We start from the raw sequence: 21,607 nt of genomic DNA on the forward strand, positions 1-21,607 counted from the left end.
TTACTTACTCCTCTGGCGCAGCGACCCAAAGCGTGTCTTCAGTGTGACTGTGTGTGTGTGTGTGTGTGTGTGACTGTCTTCAAAGTGTGACTTGTCAAAATAAAGATTTAAATAAGGATGTAACGAAAGACCTTTTTATAGGCTTCTGGGAGGCTAATACGGAAAGTTAACAGTGCGCGTTTTACAAATCGCTGCACGATTAACAGCTCCATTCCCCGGGCACTTCCGTCAACTTCGTCATTTATACAATTTCTTAATGCTTAAACTAACGCTATCCCGATAGGCTTAAACCCAGTGGTGAATTAGTACCAACCGGCTAGTCTCCATTCACTGTATTTGCTCATTCATTGCAGAGTTCTGAGGCCGAATGCAGCTTTGAAATGGAGCTCTTACTAAAAACTGCTCATTTGTAGGTCTTATGTTGGAATAAGGTTTCGGATTGGTCAACAGTGTGAACGTAGGTTTAAGCGTTTAGGTACGATAATTACTCGTGCAATGCCTGTGTTCTCATGTGTTCTCGAATGGAAAATTGACAACTATGGGTTTCATGAATATATTCTAGCATCGTTTGTAGTTAAAGGAATCTTTCTGTATAGAAACGTAGTAGTTTAATTTAGTTAAATTTAATTAAACTTAACTGCGTTAGTATTTCGGAATTGATACCTGTAGCGAAATAAAGAGGCCGATTCGAACGTACACTTGGCATCAAGATCATTTAATTATCATTCGCTCGTCCCTTTTGATCGGACTTGTCCGTACATGTATTAGTGCGAGCGAGACGCACGAGCGAATGAGAAAAAATTGCATCATTTAGATATCTTGTTGATGTTAAATACAAGTTTGAATTGGCCTCAAAGTTTCTAAGCCGCAAGACGTGAAATTATTGAGTTTACAGATACCCTACCCTATAGAATAAAAAAAAACATTTAAACATTTTTTTTTTCAGAATGTGGTTAATGATGGGTGTGGCGCTATTGGTGGCGGGCGCGGGCGCGGAGTGGCGCTGCCCCGGACTGAGCGCGCGCCCTGCCGCCGAGTGTTCCTGCGATCTGCCGCACACGCTGCGCTGCGCTGGCGACCACACTGCTCTGCAGGTAAGAGGGTGGTGGGGAGGTGGGTGAGGAGTGGCGCTGCCCCGGACGGAGCGCACGCCCTGCTGCCGAGTGTTCCTGCGATCTGCCGCACACGCTGCGCTGCGCTGGCGATCACACTGCGCTGCAGGTAAGAGGGTGGTGGGGAGGTGGGTGAGGAGTGGCGCTGCCCTGGACTGAGCGCACGCCCTGCTGCCGAGTATTCCTGCGATCTGCCGCACACGCTGCGCTGCGCTGGCGACCACACTGCTCTGCAGGTAAGAGGGTGGTGGTAGGGAGGTGGGTGACGAGCAGCGCTGCCCCGGCGCAAGTGCATGGCGACTCAATGAATTCATTTATAATTTTCGCATGTCACTGTACCTGCCTCTATCAAAGACAGAGACTTGGCCTTCTCGCTGTATTGACATAATCGGACAAACACACAAACACATAGTTTCCTATTGCGTCGCTACTGCAACATAAGTTGCAGTAGCATTTCATGGAAAATAGCCTGTATACACGATGCAAATGGGTGGCCAGAGTACAAAGGTGCTCCAATAACTAGAGCTGAATTGTGTGGCAACATAATTCTGTAGTGTTCTCATGGGAGCCTGGGGTCCGGTTGACAACTAATCCTAAGAATTGACGTAGGCACTAGTTTTTATGAAGGCGACTGCCATACCACCCCTTTCAATGTCATTTAAACAATAGACAATTAGATTAATAAACAATTGACGAAATTATACAGTCGTCGACTTTAATCTTTGAATTAAGACTTCATAGACCAAACTGGAGTATTTATCTACTATTTTATTTATTTAACTTTGGGTATTTATGACTTATCATTTCATCTTTTTCATTTATGTATTCCATTGCACTATTTAGTAAAATTTATATCAAATCTCGTACACGATAGGCCTCACTATAGTGCCAAGTTTCTTGATATCATTTATCAACATTATCAACCTAATCAAAGCCCAAAAAAAGTGTTGTCGCCGTTTAGGCTTAGTTTTACAACCTTAAGTCAGAGCAATAATTAGCTTTGAAAGGTAGCCAATTTTACTAGGGCATAGTACCACAGTACTAAGAAAATCCTCATTACATTGTACTAGAACTGACCCCAAAGTGTCAAACAGTTCTTATTGGCGATGAACCGAGAAGACGGTTATTGCCGGCCGGTTGTGTCAACGCCACCCTTTTCAATGTCCCGCCACGCAGGTGCCAATCGATGAGCGTTGTTTGCCGAACGCTCTGTTGGATTTGGGTTAGGTACTAAGGAATTAAGGATGCTCGATCGAGGCTCAGTAACGGGCTTTCTTAATGACTCTTCAAGACTGTTCACAGGGTTTACTGATGTTTCGGCGAAAATTACTTGACTAACTTTCAGTTCCCAAACTATTTATCCCATATTTTTAGTTGGGCGAAATTTCATTTCGCAAATTTACATAATCCAACCTAACCTAACCCAACCTAGTACGTCATTTTCATTTCGCAAGTATGGGGTTGGGAAATGAAATGGTTGCGAAGTAAGGTTATGCCAACGATTGGTTTGTCAAATGAAACTTTGGCGAAAAGTTGGTTGCCAAGTGAAATTTGGCGAAATAAATTTCGCCAAAAAGGAAGTACACCGGTCACAGTGGTCATTATGATTAAGAAGTTGCATGCTAATCTTGCTATCGATGTCGATTACACTTAGTGAATATTGAATGAATCACTAACACCGTTAGTATTTGCCCCCAAAAAACCGGACTTTCATGGAGCATAGTGCCACAGTACTTATAAAAGCTTTTCCATTGTCATCAAAATCTTCATTACATCGCATCGTAGTGTTCAAATTGACCTCAACAGTCCTTAGTTGGTGTCTTTGGGAAGTGTCAAACAATTGTTATTGGCGATGAACCGAGAAGACGGTTATTGCCGACCGGTTGTGTCAACGCCACCCTTTTCAATGTCCCGCCACGCAGGTGCCAATCGATGAGCGTTGTTTGCCGAACGCTCTGTTGGATTTGGGTTACTAAGGATGCTCGATAGCGATCATTCTCATGTTATATGTAGTGATTTTTCTATTGCAACTTAAAGGATGACTCACCCTAAACGGTCTGGCAGGGTCGAGGCGTCTGACACTTCTTTTTTTAGAAAGCATCACGTGATCACCGACCACCTGTTATACTCGTAGAAAACGAAGTGTCGGACTCATCTGCCCGGACCCGGACCGTCCTAGTGTTAGTCATCCTTAAAGGACTGCTTGGTTCTATTAGAAATAGCACTGCTATTTCGTAATCTGTATGAAGTTAATGTCAAATCTTCTAATATTTTTCAACTCTCAGTTAAGTTTTTAGCTGAACGCTGCTGCTGCGCTGCTAACTGTGCCATATTTTTCTCCGAATAAAAGTTAGTTTCATTTTTTTTTTCAAAGTTAAAATTAATTTTGTCGTGTGATAATTAAATGGCCAACCAGAGGTGTGGAGACTACATTAAAGACTCTTAACTGTGTAAGTCTCACGGTTCTTCTTATGGCAGGTACTTATTAATTTTATTGAAATTTTAATCATTTGAATTTGAATAGAGTTGCAAAACTCTAAGCAGAATCAACTCTATTTACTACACTATAGGTTTCTTAGAAGGTTAGTAATAATCTGTCTAATAATAATTCGTATCAGACAGTAGTAGGGGCAAGAGATGGGTCAGGTAGTGTTTGGCGACCACCGGCATAGAATAAACACGACCTTAATAAACACCCGAAACGGCACCAGCTTGGATTTCCGACGACGGTCTTCTGCCTCGGAGATTACGGTATTGCAAGTATACATTGAATTTATCAGTCTTCAAATTAAATATTACACAATAAAATAAAAAAACAGTATTCTATTGCGGAATATTAGAACCAAAAGCATTCAACATAAATGTAGCTACAGTTGAGATCATAAGTGTCTTGTCAATTTTAGATTGTGCATTGAAAAGTCAAAATGGTAGATTTAAGATTTTTAATGTTAAATTTGTGATTTATAACAATTAAGTAGCCAAACCTAAATAGGCTACGCTTACATTGTAGGGCATGTAAATGCCTTAGGATCTTCTAAGGGAACAGCTTAAACCTTCCGGTTGCGAGTTCAAACCTCCCCGGCGATTATCAATGATTCTTGTTAAGAAAAAAATACATAAGACAGTTTGTACCAAGAGCCTGACACTCTTTGATAGAGAAAGATAGTCTTATTGCGATTCCTATAAGAGGAAAGAGAAAATAGTGCCATGCTTTGTCCTTATCACCGACCGGGTGGCATCAAAGGTAGGAGGCGATGGCGAAATATTATACAGAAATTTATAAGAGTGAGAGAAAAAATCCTATGCTGCCCAAATTTTATATGAATATTCTTTCTCTTACCCCCGGTCGCTCGGTGGCGCCATGGCGCATCGATAATTACTTGTCTATGTCTATGGTTTGTATAGTTTTTTGGAAAATGAAATATTAAGGGTCAAATTTAATGCTCCCTCTAATCCTTCTTACGTATAAGTAACTGCTTTTCATAAAACCGCAAAGGCTGGCCAAACCCAACATGTAGATCAGACTTCAGAGCATGTGTTCTTCTTTTATCAAGGTGTTTCCTCTATTCACCTCATTTCTCTTTCAGATAATCGGCCGCCATCTTCGAGAACAGCGCGCCAAGAACAAGAACACGACGGTGTCACTCCTCGACTGCGCCCTGCGAGGCGTATCAGCGCTAACTGCGGCGTCTGTCACTGAGTTGGCTGGAGTCGGACTGCACGGATTGGTTATATCCTCGGGGGATATAAGGAGAGTGCAGTCGGGAGCCTTTAACATGGTCGCTGGGACTTTACTAGCACTGGGTAAGTTCAGGGTTTTTTTTAATAACCAGATCATCTTTTAAATAAAAAAATCTACACATGCTAGTAAGCTAATATGGGTCTTTAAGAACCTAAGGCACATCTGTAGTATCTGGACCACAATAACTAAGCGTTTAGGGTCGGACTGAACCTTATGGGATAAAATGAGGGTACGGCAAGGCGCAGTCGCTGCAGTTTTGATTACACTGGGAAAGATGCCGGTGCCATACCGCGCTGAATAGTGCGAGTCGCAACATAGGGATATGGTATATTTATTGTAGTGTATTTTTCTTTTAAATTGCATATTATGAGCCGGTACAATATAATATAATTTAGGGAGCTGATGCGGCTGCCCCGCTTCTGCAGCGCATTAGGGATGTTTGGGGAGGCTAGTGTTAACTGCTTTTATGCAACACCACAGATTAATAAATAGTTACTACGTAACAGATACATCATTCCCATACTAAAGCGAAAATACCTACGCTATAATAGCCTACCAAATCTTAATAATAATACCTGCTGCTCAGGACGAGAAGAAATGTACCATAAGTACGTGCACAAAGAGTCGAGACTGCCTTGCTCGCCGTGCGAGTCACGTGCCAACGCGTCATAGTAAGAATGCGCTAGGGTTGTACTGTTATTGTATAAAAACGAATGTTTCGAATCAACCATATTTTTTATTAGTCAATCAAATATAAAAACAACCTGACTCAAAAAAATCCCTAATTTACGATTTACCTACTTATGTTCAAAGAAATAAATGGTGACAAAATTCATAAAGATAGATTTAAAACACTACTCACCTTTCTTCGTCTCTCGGATATGAAAAAAACGACAAATTTTCCTTTGTTTTTTGACTTTTACACCCATCTACTGCACAATAATTACGTGGTTTCGGCATTTCGAAGCGTAGGCGCGGGAAACGTGCGGTGCGAGCGCTCAGGCGGGCGTTCGGCGGCCCTCTGTCGGTTGTATCGTCGACGATACGCCGAGCGGTAGGCATATAGCGCGTGGCCTTGTGCGAGTGAAGGAGGCCTGGCAACACTCAGAAAGAGCTGATGCGCGTCCCTAGTGCGACGGGTTCAGCCGATATGATTGTTTGTCCTTACATATCACATTGCTGCAATGTGCTATAATGAATGAATAAAGCATTTATAGAGAGTTGCGATCACCACATAAATATATTACGCCGGTTTACGCAATTTTAAACTGCAACAAGCCATATTTATCCCGGGAAAGCAATTGTGTTGATGTTTTTAATTTACACGAGTACAGGTCGTAAGAGGCCCAGCTGAGATGTGATATTGTGCTAGGAAATATAATTTTTCAGAGCAAAGTATGAACTCGGCAAACTGTTTTACTATTTTTATTTTATTCCTGTGTACAGGTGCGATTAAAGTAAGTGTATGCACATTAAATTTATTTTGAACTGGTTCATCATCATCATCATATACCTATATTTAAGAGTTTATACTCTTGTCGGTGGAGCGATTTCCATAAGTGTCGGTCCTCTGCCTTCTCCTTAACAGCCTGATACGACACGACGTTGAGTTTTTCCTCAACTGGACTGGTTACTCATGTATTATTAAGCCGAATAAACCCTCGACATTTATCGATCCGTTTTTGAGGATCTTCAACTAGGAGCACCGACTGCACCGCCTTTAATGTTCGAGCGCGCAACGTGTACGTGTCCTGAGTACCCGTTAAAGATAAATTAAATATATAATTATGTTCGAGTCTCAGGGGAGTTTTATAGTTAGAAAAGTGAATGCATATTTATTTTATTCTCTAGTTAATCCTTTCACGTATAATTGAATCTTATTCCCACAAATGGAAGTTTTCAAGAACGCAATACTCAACAGTGCCGTCTGCCAGCTGAAGATTGTAGCGGTGTGAAATATTACAGCTCCTTCCACTTTTATCCGACAACCGCAACAAATAAGACAGGTGCTATTTGAAAAGACTAGGCGTTATAACATGTTCTTTATTTCCTGTACAAGATTGAGAAGTTGGGCAAAATCAGAAATAGAAATAGACGGCCTGCAATTTAGTATATTTTGCATTTATATATGTATAAAAATAAGACTAAATATTTAATGTATTTCATTCTCAAATACTGTGTAGGTAAAATACTTAATATGTGTTGGTTTACAGTTTACAAAAAAGTAGCAGTCATTTTTGAGTTGTTGGAATGTTTCTTCGAATTTATTAAATTTCTAATTCAAGTGACTTTTGACATTTTCTCGGTATCATGCCACACGAGAGTTAAATAAAGTTGACAACTTTATTGACATTGACAACAAGATTTCTGTTTAATCTTCATGAAGATTAAATTGCGAGCTGATAGGATTAATTAGGAGTTAGCGAATCTGCAACCTTTACGTTAAATTAATTACACATTTCATATGTATATGGAACGTCTATATGAGTACGTTACACCTTTCAAGAAGATCTTTACTAAAAATTTTTAACCTGCAGCTTCACTAGACTTATATTGACCGGGATATAGACCGTGATTACCTTTTGTATTATTTATGAGCTCCCGATATTTCTAGTGAAACTAACCGTGAATCATTCAAAACTCTAACCTCTAACTAAGTTTCTTTTGTAGTACCGTAAAGCCACTCAACTGAAGTCCAGTACTATAACTATGGTTCACAAGTTTATTACGTAATAAATTAGGTATGATTGCCAATTTCTGTTTGATTTTATCTGAGTTTTTTCTTTGATTTATATATACAAATATCTGCCATAGAACTGCGACTTTCAAATAATGGTCACAGTCACCTGAACACTGAACAAAGAAAACGCACCTGAACGAAGATATTCGGGTTAATTTCGGACCATAGTTTAGGCTATAATATTTGGGTGATACCTGAACACAGAACAAAGAAAGCGCATCTGAACGAACATCATCATCATCAAGAGCCTAGCTCTTGTCGGTGGAGCAATTTCCATGCATCTCTTTCGACACGACGTTTATCTTTTCCTTTAGTTGGTCCATGTATGTTCTTCTTGGTCTCCCTCTCTTCCGCCTTCCTTCTACTTTCCCTTCCACAATATTTTATATTTTATTGGAGCAATTTTATTTATTTATTTTATTTTACTAAAGACAACAAAATGGTCCAAAGAGTGTTAGTTGATCCTAGCTTACGTTAGTACTTAATAATAAACACAGATTTTGTCCTTTGACACAATTTCCACATCTAAGGACAATCAAGCTTATTAGCTATCATGTTTAAGATGCTATTACTGCTCCCACGTACCCTACTCAAGAGCGAGGACGTTTTCTTACGCCAGATAGCGTCTAAGCTATCAGTCCGCGCCTCAGCAAACATAGTCGACGCGCTGCAGTATCGTGGAAGCCATAGCAGCACCCTAAATGCGTTGTTATACTGTACACGCAGAGCATTGTAAGCCCGCTGCGTGTAATTGACCCACAGACTTGACGAGTACGATGTGCAGTATGCCTTAAATAAGGTTATTTTGACAGAATTTGTACATCGTGCAAATCTGCGGGCCAGCATGTTCGCACGGACTGACAACGCTCTGCGCTCCCTCTCCATATCGGCATCGTCCCTCAGGTCGTCTGTCAGCAAATGTCCTAAGTATTTAAATTTAGTAACCCGCGTAAGTGGAACACCATTAAGTACAATGGGAGGAAAAAAGAAAGGACATTTGCTGCCAGCTTTAAAAACCATGTACTCGGTCTTTTTAACATTATATGAGAGACCGTGCGAGGCCGCATATGTCTCACAGACAGCAATTAGCCGGCGCAATGCAGTGACCGAGGGGGCCAACAGGACCATGTCGTCTGCGTAACTTATATTATTGACGCAGACACCGTCCACAAAACATCCGACATACATGCTGCTGAGCTCCTCGATCAATGCATTGACATATAGGCTGAAGAGCAGAGGCGAGCTCAACCCCCCCTGCCTTACTCCGCACTCCAGTCTCTGGGGATTCGACAACTCACCCGCCCACCTAACCGTATTCTCCTGGTTCAGGTACCAGTATCTAAACAGTGAGATCAGCTCTGGTGGAAGCCCTATATCACCCATCTTACGCCAGAGAATGTCGTAGGAAATCGTGTCGAAAGCTTTCGACAGATCCATAAAACATGCATAGACAGGTGTTTGCCTGTCCGTGTAATACTTGACAGTGTGTTTCAAACTCAAGATGGCGGCTTCCGTCGACAGCCCGGGAACGAACCCGAACTGCGCGTCATGTAACTTAACCTGTCTTTTTAAATACGAGTTGAGCACACTGTCAAGTACTTTTGCCACTATCGTGGCCAAAGAGATGGGTCGGTAATTTGACTTATCCGACACATCCCCTGTCTTATTCTTGATAACAGGCACCACCAGAGTTTTGACCATATCCTGTGGAAGATACGAGTGACCTAAACAGAGGTTGTACAAAAGACTAAGTACGCGAGGGAGGTGATTGCCAGCATACCGCAGATGCTCGACACTGAGGCCATCGTGCCCAGGTGATTTGCCCCCTTTCATCTTCTGTATAGCCAAACTGACATCCTTGGCTGTGATCAGTATTGAGGGCTTGCCAAAGTCCTCAGTGTCGAGCAATCTGTTCGGCGGTCCTAAGGGTGACTTAACGCTAAAATGGTCCTGAAACATATTTGCGATTTCCCCGGGACTCGACACACCGTCGACACTCACGGGAGTACCAAGCTTAGAACTTAACTTATTAGTGCATTTCCAAAACTTTCGAAAATCTTGTTTTGCATGATGAGCAGCTATTAAATCCATTTTTATTTGTTCTTGGTTGTTCTGACACCATTTCAACTTACCTTTAAAGATTTTACGGGACTTAATCATATTGTCATATACTTGACCCCTATTTGGTTTACCAAACCACACCCAAGTATCAAAATGTAGCTTGGCACTCGCGTGAGCCTCGCTCACATGCTTATTCCAGCCAGTCACAGGTTTTTTACGACCCTTTCGCATGACGTTACCCCTAGTGCAACTTGCCGCTCGACATAACACATTAACTATTTTATAATACAATTTATCAATACACTCTCTGTGACTACCATCAGTACAAGACTGACCACAACACGTGATAAATTCTGAAGGAAAATCTATATATTTTAACTCATTATCACATATTACATTATAATTATTTATCTGTTCTAAGTTACGTTCACCCCATCGAATTTTGTTAGTCGGAGATACATGTAAAACAGATTTTGGCCTTATCATATTTAAATTACATTTAACAACAAGCGGGAAGTGGTCCGACCAGTACACATCATATTTAACGTACGCATCCACAACACATTGCTGTGCCGCAGAGGTAACTACGCAGTGATCCAGCCATCGCTTACAGACGTGGGCTTCACTTACGAATGTAAAGGTATCTGAACATAGGCCTAACATCTCAACATCCACGCACGACCAGTCTTGTACTATCGAGAAGTCAATAAGTTCCTTGTAAAATCTAGTACTAGGGTGCGCATTGAAATCGCCCAGTATAAGCACAGACTCAACGTCACTTTCCTCTATAATAGCATGTACCGAACTCAGACAGTCTGTGAACTCCGTAACGTTTTCAGCGCAGTCCGTAGGCATGTATATACTGAACACTAACAATGGGCGATCATTCGTTGTGATTCGCACTGCCGCTATACGTGGGTTCGCACACTGCACAACTGACACACACTGAAAAATTGACTTACGCCATAGGATCGCCACGCCACCATACGGTCTGCCCCTTAACATGCCTGAGCTGGTATCCACGGCCGACGTCCCCGCGCTCGCGAAGTCCCTGTGAATTTCCGCCAGGCTCTGCAGTTCGCATGGCAACAGCCAAGTCTCCTGGAGTGCAATGATGTCCGCAAAGGCACATAATTGGATAATGCCTTCTACAGAGCGTTTAACGTTTTTGCAATTATATGTAACAATGTTTGTATTATACATATTTACACCGGAACATTCGTTTTCTGTTCGCCGTTCGGCTCATTACTCCTGTATGGCTGGAGCAATGAATATGAACGAACATATTCGGGTAAATTTTGGACTATATTTTGGGGTATATTTGGGTGGTTTTACTGTAAGTAGTTATTTTCCTCTTAGAAATTAAACAAAAATATATTTGTTCTATTTCAGGTTTACCAAATAATCAGCTGCCTTCAGTACCTACGGAGGCCATAGCTCATTTGTCAATATTAGATCGTCTGGATTTGTCTAACAATAAAATACATGTTTTGGACCGGACTTCGTTTAAGGTAAGATTATTATAGCGATTGCCTATTTTCTTTCTAATGTATACCAGCATTATATGTATATAAATGAATTTTGTGTTTGCGTGGAAGCGCTGGTGGCCTAACGGTAAGAGCGTGCGACTTTCAATCCGAAAGTCGCGCGTTCAAACCCCGGCTCGTACCAATGAGTTTTTCGGAACTTATGTAAGAAATATCATCTGATATTTACCAGTCGCTCTTCGGTGAAGCAAAACCTCGTGAGGAAACCGGACTAATCCCAAAAAGGCCTAGTTTCCCCTCGGGGTTGAAAGGTCAGATGGCAGTCGCTTTCGTAAAAACTAGTGCCTACATGCCGAGAATTGCTCGGGATTAGTTGGCAAGCGGACCCCAGGCTCCCATGAGCCGTGGCAAAATGCCGGGAAAACGCGAGGAACAAATGAATTTTGTCTGTTAATTACTCTAAGGATATTTATAAAATTCTTATAAAATATAGCATAATAAGTGGATAAATCCTAGTTATGTCTTCTGTTCCCCAAAAAGAGGTTTAGATTTGGAATAATTATTTAAAAAATATTTTACAATTAATGTCTATCTTGTAAAAAAGTGGCGTTTCTTTTTCTAATTTTAGAGAACTTTGACATTGACAATAATACGGATTAAACCTCTGTAGGGCTAATATGGTCGGTTTTTTATCATCCGTCATCATGCCTGTCACGTTCAAACAAGTATTTAAGTGCGAAAGTGACGCATGACATGACAAGTGATAAAAATGCAACCGTGATAGCGCCTCAGTACCCCTGAGTGTACATTTCATTCGATAGAGTGACGTAACGTACACGTTTACGTTAAGTGTAATTTTGTATGGGATTTTGAGTTTCCAAAACGTCCCGCTTGGCGCGCTGTACAAAATCCCATACAAAAATATACATAACACAAACGCGAACGCTCGCCACGCTATCGAATGAAATTTACACTAGGAGTTCAGGATACTTACGTATAATCTAATGCGATCTGCAAACTTTTTTTACTGCATGGCGCTTTCTCAGTCACACACTGGAGCGGCGTGCGGAACGGATAGTTTGATAACCGTTCAATGATTACATTTTGTTTGCAGGGTATACAGAACCTGACATACCTGGATTTAAGCGACAACCAGCTGACCGACATCGCGCCGGGCGCGTTCAGACCCTTGGAGAGGTTAGCGGTGCTGAAGCTACGGGGGAATCTGCTGAAAGTGGCGGCGCTGGCGTCGCTTAAGGTTTGATTAACAATTATCTTTCTGTATTGAAGAAACCCTTTAACCTCGTAAGGCCCAATGTGCATTACAATGTACACTGTTTCAATCTAATTTGAACCTTACACTAACTGAATTAAGTAGCATTTCTTTTGTGTTTCATTGTTTTCTAAAACAAACGAAAGTCGCCCTAAACTTTGTATAGTGGGCCTTAGGAGGTTAAAACTCCTTACGAGAATTACAATTACCATATTTAGTTATTTAGGTACATATCTGTGAGTGAATAAGGGTACAACTGGTACAAGTCTCGGGTAACGCAGGTGTAAAAGGATGTAAGTTCTATGTAACACTTATGCCCTTTTACACCCGAGCTGCGCGAGATTTGTACCCTTTTTCACTAGGGCCACAGATATTATATGGATTAAATAAAGGATAGAGTAATGATATTTTCAAGTTACGCGTCTTAGACAACGTTCCTTATTTCTTCAATCAACCTGCCTAATCTAGTATCCAGGTACATATTCCATTAAAATATCTTTTCTCTAGGCACAGATTAAATAATAGTACTAAGTAGTATAGGTTCACTCTCTAAAAAAACGCGTCTATAACGACAGATATGACCACAAGGAGACGCAAGAGCGAGCGTCCGTTCCGTAGCGGTGCGCGGCAACTACCTATGGCTAGACACCAAAATTGGTGTGGGCCGCATGTACTTGTAGCGACAAGACGAAATCGCGGAGTGAGCAACGCCTGCTCTAGGGACATTTTTAACCGGGCACGAATACGTAACTATATTTTGTTGTCATTACACAGGAAGCCCACTTCTTACGAGACTTGGACTTATCCAGTAACGCCTTGGAAGGTCCGTTGGGCCCCAACACCGTACCAGCTTTGCCGTACCTGACCAACCTTCAGTTATCCGACAACACTTTTGCGAGCATACGGCGAGGAGCATTATCAGGTCAGTGCCAACATGTTGTGTGATACAACAGCCTACGAAACTTGGAAAAGTCAGCGTCCGGGAAGGTCCGCCGAGGTCCAGCTTCGTGCCGCCGTTGCCAACCCTTTGCAGTTTTCCGGCAACACTTTCGTGTACCTATGACATCTAGTTCAGTTTATAACAATTTCATGTTTATATAAAGAAACGTAGGTACAACACAAAATCAAGCGAGATTAAAACTGGTAACATTGTGTGGAATATTTGAAGTAGGTTTCGTGCCCGACTAACAAAAATATAAATTGCCCTTAAGTGCAGGTACTCCAAATTTTATATAAAAGGAAAAAACGGAAAAAGTTACGCTTCCGGCAGGACTTGAACCCGCAACCTCCGCAATCCGTGCGTTGCTCTTAACCAAAAAATTGGTTGTGCAGGTACATGATATCAGATATTTTAAGAAGAACAAACTAAAAATTTCCTAGTGTGACCTACGTTTCCTAGTGTGACCTACTTTCGTTGTTTCAATATTTGGATAGACATAGATTGGACGCGTATAGATAGATGAGCAGGAGATCGATCCGAGAATAAATGTTATCTAAGGATACAAACTATATAAAAAATGCGACAGTTTTGTGTTTGTTTTTCGCTTATCAATAGAGGATTATATTTTATGCTCTTTTCCGAATCAGGAAAAAAGCATGTTAACAGACTTAGGGCCTGTTTCACAATGTCCAAGTAAAGTCCCGAATAAGCTGCTTGCCACTTATCTGACGAATAAAGTCATCGTTGGCGTTTCACAATCTCCAAATAAGTTTTATCTGCTGGATAAAGTGCTTTTTTTGTAGGAAATTTTATCTGGCAGTTAATTTATTTGTTAATTAGCTATCCAATACTTTACTTGGACATTGTGAAACAGGCCCCCTAGCTTATAACTAATTTCGAAAGGTTCAGAATGCCGGTTGATCCCAAAACTAAAAAAGCCGACATTTTTAAGTAGTCGGAATTCTTTGAATACACTACTATTATAATTATATTGAATTGCAAACCTTAAGTGGCAGTGGGCGGGGCACATTGCTCGCAGAACTGATGGCCGGTGGGGCCGGAAGGTTCTGGACTGGAGTGGCGTCCGCGTACCGGAAGACGAACTGCCGGTAGGCCTCCAACGAGATGGAGCGACAACCTGGTGAAGGTCGCAGGAATTCGGTGGTTGCGAGCGGCACAGGATCGGTCGGAGTGGCGAGCCTTGGGGGAGGCCTATGTCCAGCAGTGGACGTCTATCGGCTGACATGATGATGATGATGATGATAATTATATTATAAATATAGTTCAATATTTCCTTATTATCTGAGGAAAACTGGACAAATCCCAATAAGGCCTAGTTTCCCCTCTGGGATGGAAGGTCAGAAACGGTCTTTATCAGCTTTCGCTTGTATTAAATGTTATATGCTTTTACCTAACAGACCCCTTGTCATGACTAAAGGGGCCCACTGACTATCAGTCCGCCGGACGATATTGGCCTGTCAGTTATAACAAAAATTTGACAGTTCCGAATAACTGACAGGCCGATATCGTCCGGCGGACTGATAGTCAGTGGGCCCCTTAAAGTGGGGTCGTTATGTAGTAGATATTATTTACGTTAATTTGGTGATAATGTCAAATTAACTGGACCGCCGTTAGTCTCACATTGTATACCGTAAAACGGATGATTGTGACATTTGTGACTTCTTGAATCTATTGTAATATTTTAATATCTGTTAACTGACATGCACAATCTGACCATAACTGATGAATGAAATGAATGAAAATGATGAACCCAAAGTTTAGAAATCAACAACTACTGCTAAATAATCAGGTAACAGTACCAATATTCTACGTAACATTATTAAATTCAATATATACACATATATAAACGTAGGTACATAACATGCACATTATGCACAATAATTAAATTTTACTTTAATTTAGAATAGAACAGATTAGAAGATGCTTTATTCAAAAACGCTTAATCAAAACTTAACTAATAACACTGACATAGATTGCTGATTATAAAAAAATAAAATAAAAAATAAAACGTTTATTCAAAGATCTTACTTACAACTAATATATGTTCTTCTGCCAAACCACACAGTGGTTTGTTGGCAGACGAGGCTCCTTTGCGTTTGTGTAAGCGTTCCTGAAATGGTCTCCACTCAGCTTCGTGTCAAGGAACCTATGAGGTCCCCGACGCTGGTCCTCCATGGAAACCCTTCCGAGAGAACGCAACAAATACAACAAATATAATACAACAGCTATACAAATCAAATATAATTTTAGTTAAATCATTAAAACTATTGATCCACATTAAAATTTTGTGAAATTAAATGCAAAATTAATTTACGTACCTATCTAAATGTGTTTGTTCGTTCAATATTTTTGATCTTATAAATATATTTATTAAAAATATAAACCCTCTCGCGCATGGGAAGATTCCTGTGCCCAGTATATAGTATATAGGCTGAGTGATTATTATTATTATATTATTAAATATATTTAAATGTGTCACAAAAAGCCAACATGGCACGTTAAACATGGTGATTGAAGTTGATAATATACTTTAGCTTTATATTTAGTCTATGTACGCCTAGAGGCCAATCTGATTTAAGAATTTGATATGGTTTTAATCTCATTTTGATACGACATTGAGTTGTGTCATAATCAACGAAAACGGCTGACGCTGATTGGTGATCATGAAATAGCTTTTTATGCAACAAGTGCGGAAATCATCTTTACGCACGTGTATCATACAATGTTTTACTATGCATTGTGCGAGTAAACAAAAAAAAAACATATAATGGCAAATAAGTTTAATTATTAAAAAATTTAAAACAAAAAGCACTAGTGCGGATAAGTGCTCTTTTCCGCACTAGTGCGAGAAAGTAGCACCATATGTACTGTAAAAAAAATTGAAAACAAAAAGCACTAGTGCGGAAAAGTAGTACTTTCCGCATGATATGGCTCCGTAGGAAACGCACTTTTCGAGCACATGCATTGTAATGCAATTAGGAGTCGTCTTATGAGATATTTCGCTTGCACTGATTGGTGCGTGTGAGATGCCTGCACAAATAGCAAAAAGGTCTTGAACCAAAGAATTTTATTTGTTTCAAATTCTTTACGGATTTCGATATAAGGAAATTGAAATTTTTTGTCTTCGTCCAGAAAATTAAATGTATTACATGGGCCAAGAACTATTTTGTTGTATCAAATAAAAATAGTCAGTTTTGATTCAACAACCCAAGTATTAAATTCTTGTCACAAGTTTTTTAATCTTGAATTTTGAGAATTCAAAATTTTTAGTGCCAAGCGCCACATTTCTAATACAAAATGAACCCACCTAGCGGGTTCTTGGCAGTGAATGATTTAACTTTCTTAAAACCGTTAGTGAGATTATCTTAGTCCAATATACTTACATAATAATATATAACAGTTGAGACATGTCTGGTTTCTGTTTAAAAAAAAGTTCTGTGTGTTGACACAACTCAAAGTCGTATTAAAATAATCAGAATCGGCCTCCTATTCAAGACATCTGAATACATCTAAATGGATTTCTTAGGAAACCTAATATTATATATTCTCCCAAAAGTCGTTTGATGTCGCTCTTGATACTGAATAAGTCGATATACAAGATTCATTTCGTGTTTCTAAATGATCTCATATATTAAGTACCTGTTCTTTGTAAACTTTTCAATACAACTGTTTCCACGTGTATTTTATTATACCTATACTGAACTTTACGAAAAATAGGTACATTACTTTTAAATACATTTACATGTTAAGGCGGATTTTCGATTGAATTTATAAATGCGTCGATGTAAGTCATATTTAAACACCGATTTGTGTTCACCGACTTTAAAGTGCAATATTATGTCTTACATTTATAATACCTAATTGAGTTAACATTTGTGCTGTAAAACAACACCATATCATATATCACCATACCAGCATCACGGGGTGATGTCTGATGCCAATTGCATAATTATTGTTACTATATTTCCATTTAAATTTGTGATAGATTTGCGAGTTTAATAAAATATAAGATTGGTTTATCAGATAGGTTTAGGAAGCAATGTAAGAATTAAATTATTTTAAATCTGAAATTTGAGTTTGAATTGTAATTTTAAAAGGTGATGACTGATGATGATATTGATGATATGATGATATTTTTGATATAATGTTAAGGATAATGTGGCAGATTAAATGTTGCATTTATCATTTAATTCAAAATCCAAGGGCAAACGCCTGTATATGACTAATCTTTATTATATAAGTAATAATATTTTTTTTTCTTGCAGGACTTACCAATCTGACCCACCTGAGTCTACACAATAATCAAATTGATGTTCTGGAAGACTACGCGTTCCGGCATCTCCTGAACTTAACGCATTTGGACCTGTCGCACAACGAGATCGTGGCTGTGTCAGGTAAATCCTTTTTGAGATTTTGTGTTTTATAAAATCAGTAAAAACAAATAAAATTAAAATAAATACAAATAAGTTTAAAATTATCCATACATGCTTTTATTATCTCAAAATTCAATTTATGTTGTGGAGAACTTTCCCATTGAGATACTTTTACTGTTTTGTTAATATACGGGGAAAATCTTGATGGTAATGCAGTGGCATTCTGTATGGGGAACTTAGAGACCAGTAACGCAGTGGTCATGAAAACATTTTTTGTACATAAAAGAAAAGTATTTGTAAACATAATTCTATATTTTAAATTATTTAATTACCGCTTTTGGTCTCCAAAAAGTAAATAACCCACTACTTTTATCCATAAGTTAAGGGTCTCCGGCAAGCTCGGTTCTCCATACAAACGTAGTTCCGCTCTCATTTTAAAACGACTAGCTAGATTGCTTTGAAACTTTGTACTTACAATAGGATAAGGTATATCTATGTCTGTAATTAGTTTATGTAGCTTCAGATACCATAGTTAAAAAAATACAGCTAACTTAAGTTTTTCATACAAAACTTGTTTTTGCTCTATTTCGTTTGTGTACTACGTTTGTATGGGAAGGTGCAATTCGGCCGAGCTTGCCGGGGACTCTTAAGAAGCAAAATCAACCGATTGTGTTAGTTCAAACGATACAAAGGTCGATGATAACGACCAATGACGTTTTTTCCGAAGCTTAAGACGTTCCAATTTCCGCTACACACGACTCCAGATACGTGACGGAAAACGGAAATACAGAGAAAGCTTTGTTATCTTTTAAACCTTTGTTTGAGTTCTTTAGATCTACGACGCTTAAGTTTCAATGTTGACAAGTCTGGTTTATTTCCAGGTTGTTGTTGATTTGGTGAGTTGTTGTTGATTTGGGGATTTCCTGTCATATTTTGGATTTAGATGAAGAATCTGCCATTTTGTTATCGTCAGCTGGCTTCACAAGTTTTCCTAAGTAAATCTGAGGATAACCATGTTTGGAAATATTTAGGAATGAAATCCAGCATTTTATTATTTTAAATTGCCCGGTTCTCAGTTTTATTTTTCTAGCAAAGTCTGAGGAGCTATTGTTTAAAATATAGGTACGCTTAAGAGTTTTCTCTTGGCTTAGGATCGTTTATTCCAGGGTTGAGGTAACGCATTAACATAAAAATATAACAAAAATATATTTGCTGTCATAATATAGAATGTTTTTAATAGCGAGAAATTGTGTATAGAGTGATTATGCAAAACTGCGGGCGGGGTACTTATGCAGAAGAGATAACCTTTAGTGACATTGTCAGATAAGTGACAGTCATATGGACCGTTTTTTGAAGTCAAAAAATTTACTGTGAGCTTTGTCTATTATGTCGCTTATGGTTGTACTTAAGTAAGTAAGTAAATATTCTGTATTGCTCCAATATAAATAAAGTCAAAGTCAAAATATTCTTTATTCAAATAGGCCTAGCAACAAGCACTTTTAAATCATCTACATACATCTTACATTACATGTAAAATTACAACGAAAATTTACAAGATAAGAACTATGTAACAACAGGCGTTGTTAAAATATAATTCATCTTATTTTTTCATATTATGCAGGTTCATCATTAGCTCAGCTAGTATACCTGTTGCACCTGGACCTTTCCCACAACTTCCTGCGATCCCTGTCAGCGGAGCCGCTGAAGGGTCTGCAGCGGCTGTCCGAGCTAATGCTGCACGACAACGACATCTCGATCATCGACGACGGCGCGCTGGCGCAGCACCCTCAACTTACGCGGTTCACCATTGAAGGTGAGTAAACCTGGACCTGTCTCAGAACTTCCTGCGATCCCTGTCAGCAGAGCCGCTGAAGGGTCTGCAGCGGCTGTCCGAGCTGATGCTGCACGACAACGACATCTCGATTATCGACGACGGCGCGCTGGCGCAGCACCCTCAACTCGCAAGGTTCACCATCGAGGGTTAGCGAACTATTCCGGTTTTTAGCAGAGACTAGTAAATAATATTTATAATATCTACTGTCACTATTGGTTGAAAAACTTATAGTCAAGTCATTAACTTGACTACCTACTTAACACCAGAATTATAGAATTTATAAAAATAACATAATTTATAATAGTTTCATCGCTTTTTGCATGGTATCCAATTTCAAAGCCGAAATATTGTTTTTTTATAAGTAGTTGTTAATAAAAAACTAGAAAATGTAACATAATGTACTATTTTTTACAGAAATTAAGAAAGAAAGAAGTTTATAAATAAATCTTTCGGTTATGTACCCAATTTTGTCTACATATTTCATTGCTTTTTACTTCAATGTTTATTTGATATGTATTTTTAATAAGCTATTTTCTTAATCATACGTTCACAAACGCGACAAACAAACCATTAAGAACTTAAGACACCAACACCGGAAATATCTTTCCCTAACGACCTATACAGTTATCCAGTTATCACCAAATCTGCAAACTGCAATGAAAAACTATCTTAAAAACTGCTATAAATTCCGAATCTTCCACAGATAACCCACTTAATTGCGATTGTCTAATGGCGGGCTACGCTCGGTGGTTGCGGGAGGCGAAAAACCTTTCTCAAGCTGACAAGGCCGCTGCAGTCTGCACTACTCCACCCCACTTAGAAGGGGCGCTTATATCCCGACTGTCGAAAAACAAGTTGTGTGACGACTTTGAACATATTGAGAAGATTGAGGTGGATTATAAGATTGTCAATACTGTTGATGATAAGGATGAATATGAAGATAAAGGGCTGGATGATGATATGTATGATGATGAGATGGGCGTGCCGGCGGAGGACGATTTGCCTATTTCTAAAGCAAAGGTAATTTTTTTGGTAAAATATAAAGAACCCGATACCAAACCGAAAAAAAATCTTAATATTGTGGGGGCCGTTCCAAGATTGATATGTATAAACTTTTTAACTTATGAAATTTCCATAAATATTGACTAAGTATTCCTTTTGTGGTAACGCGTAGAAAAACGTACTTAGTATAAAATATTTATTAGGCTAGCATTTGCTATTTATTAAGTTCCAATAAAGTAAACGTTTTTAAAACAAAATCAATCAATCAATCGAAATAATATTTTCACAAGAATTTATGATTTGCCACATTTGATATTTTTATTATTGACACATTTTATTAAGCCTGTCGAAGTGATTCTACATTCATTTTTGCGTCATATATTAGCTTTGTGAATTTCGTGCGACGATAAATCCAATTTTCCATTTCAGTGAAAGCTATTAATACTCGAATTTCGAAAATTAAACCTTTTTATTATTCTGTTCTTTTTACGCATATCTTACCCTATTCGTGTATGAGTAGGACACAAAAAAACTAATGAAATGTTTAACTGTCATATCAGCTCGTATATTGCATTTATTTATTTATCTATTTATTTATACTTTATTGCACATAAAATAAGTACAAATGGTGGACTTAATGCCTTAAGGCATTCTCTACCAGTCAACCACTGGGCCAAAAAGAGACGTTTGTTGGTGCAGGCTTTGTACTGTATTTGAAAATAATTAAACGATATCACTACCTACTATTTACAAATTAAATACTAATTATAGTATACCTATTATATTTAAATCATAAACTTCAATACCAATCAAATCATATACTTTGTATGATACACTTACATACATATGTACATATATACTTATACATGTACCTACTGTGAAACATTACTTACATCTATCAGACAAATGCTTGCGCAGCATACGCTTGAACGAGAATTTACTTTGAGCTTTTCTGATATTGAGTGGAAGGTCGTTTCACAGGCCAGACCAGTCGATATCAAACGTCCGGGCTGTGTGATTGG

At 39.0% G+C, this 21,607-nt stretch overlaps 2 protein-coding genes across 2 annotated transcripts in view; one reads left to right on the forward strand and one right to left on the reverse strand.

The window, feature by feature from the left end:
* The window catches only part of LOC134755165 (TLR4 interactor with leucine rich repeats), a 127,942-nt gene that overhangs the window by 102,980 nt on the left and 3,355 nt on the right, over nt 1-21,607 (forward strand). Inside the window, exons 2-9 of the mRNA XM_063691671.1 lie at nt 947-1,094; nt 4,700-4,916; nt 11,048-11,166; nt 12,257-12,400; nt 13,190-13,337; nt 17,642-17,770; nt 19,371-19,562; nt 20,287-20,603. Coding sequence (XP_063547741.1) covers nt 948-1,094; nt 4,700-4,916; nt 11,048-11,166; nt 12,257-12,400; nt 13,190-13,337; nt 17,642-17,770; nt 19,371-19,562; nt 20,287-20,603 — 1,413 coding nt within the window. The 5' untranslated portion in view covers nt 947. The remainder of the gene's footprint in view (nt 1-946; nt 1,095-4,699; nt 4,917-11,047; nt 11,167-12,256; nt 12,401-13,189; nt 13,338-17,641; nt 17,771-19,370; nt 19,563-20,286; nt 20,604-21,607) is intronic.
* LOC134751894 (lysozyme) overlaps nt 1-21,607 on the reverse strand; it is an 86,922-nt gene that overhangs the window by 53,666 nt on the left and 11,649 nt on the right. The gene's annotated exons all lie outside the window — the stretch shown is intronic.

This window comes from Cydia strobilella, chromosome 2 (assembly GCF_947568885.1).
Source record: "Cydia strobilella chromosome 2, ilCydStro3.1, whole genome shotgun sequence".
NCBI classification, from domain to species: Eukaryota; Metazoa; Arthropoda; class Insecta; order Lepidoptera; family Tortricidae; genus Cydia; species Cydia strobilella.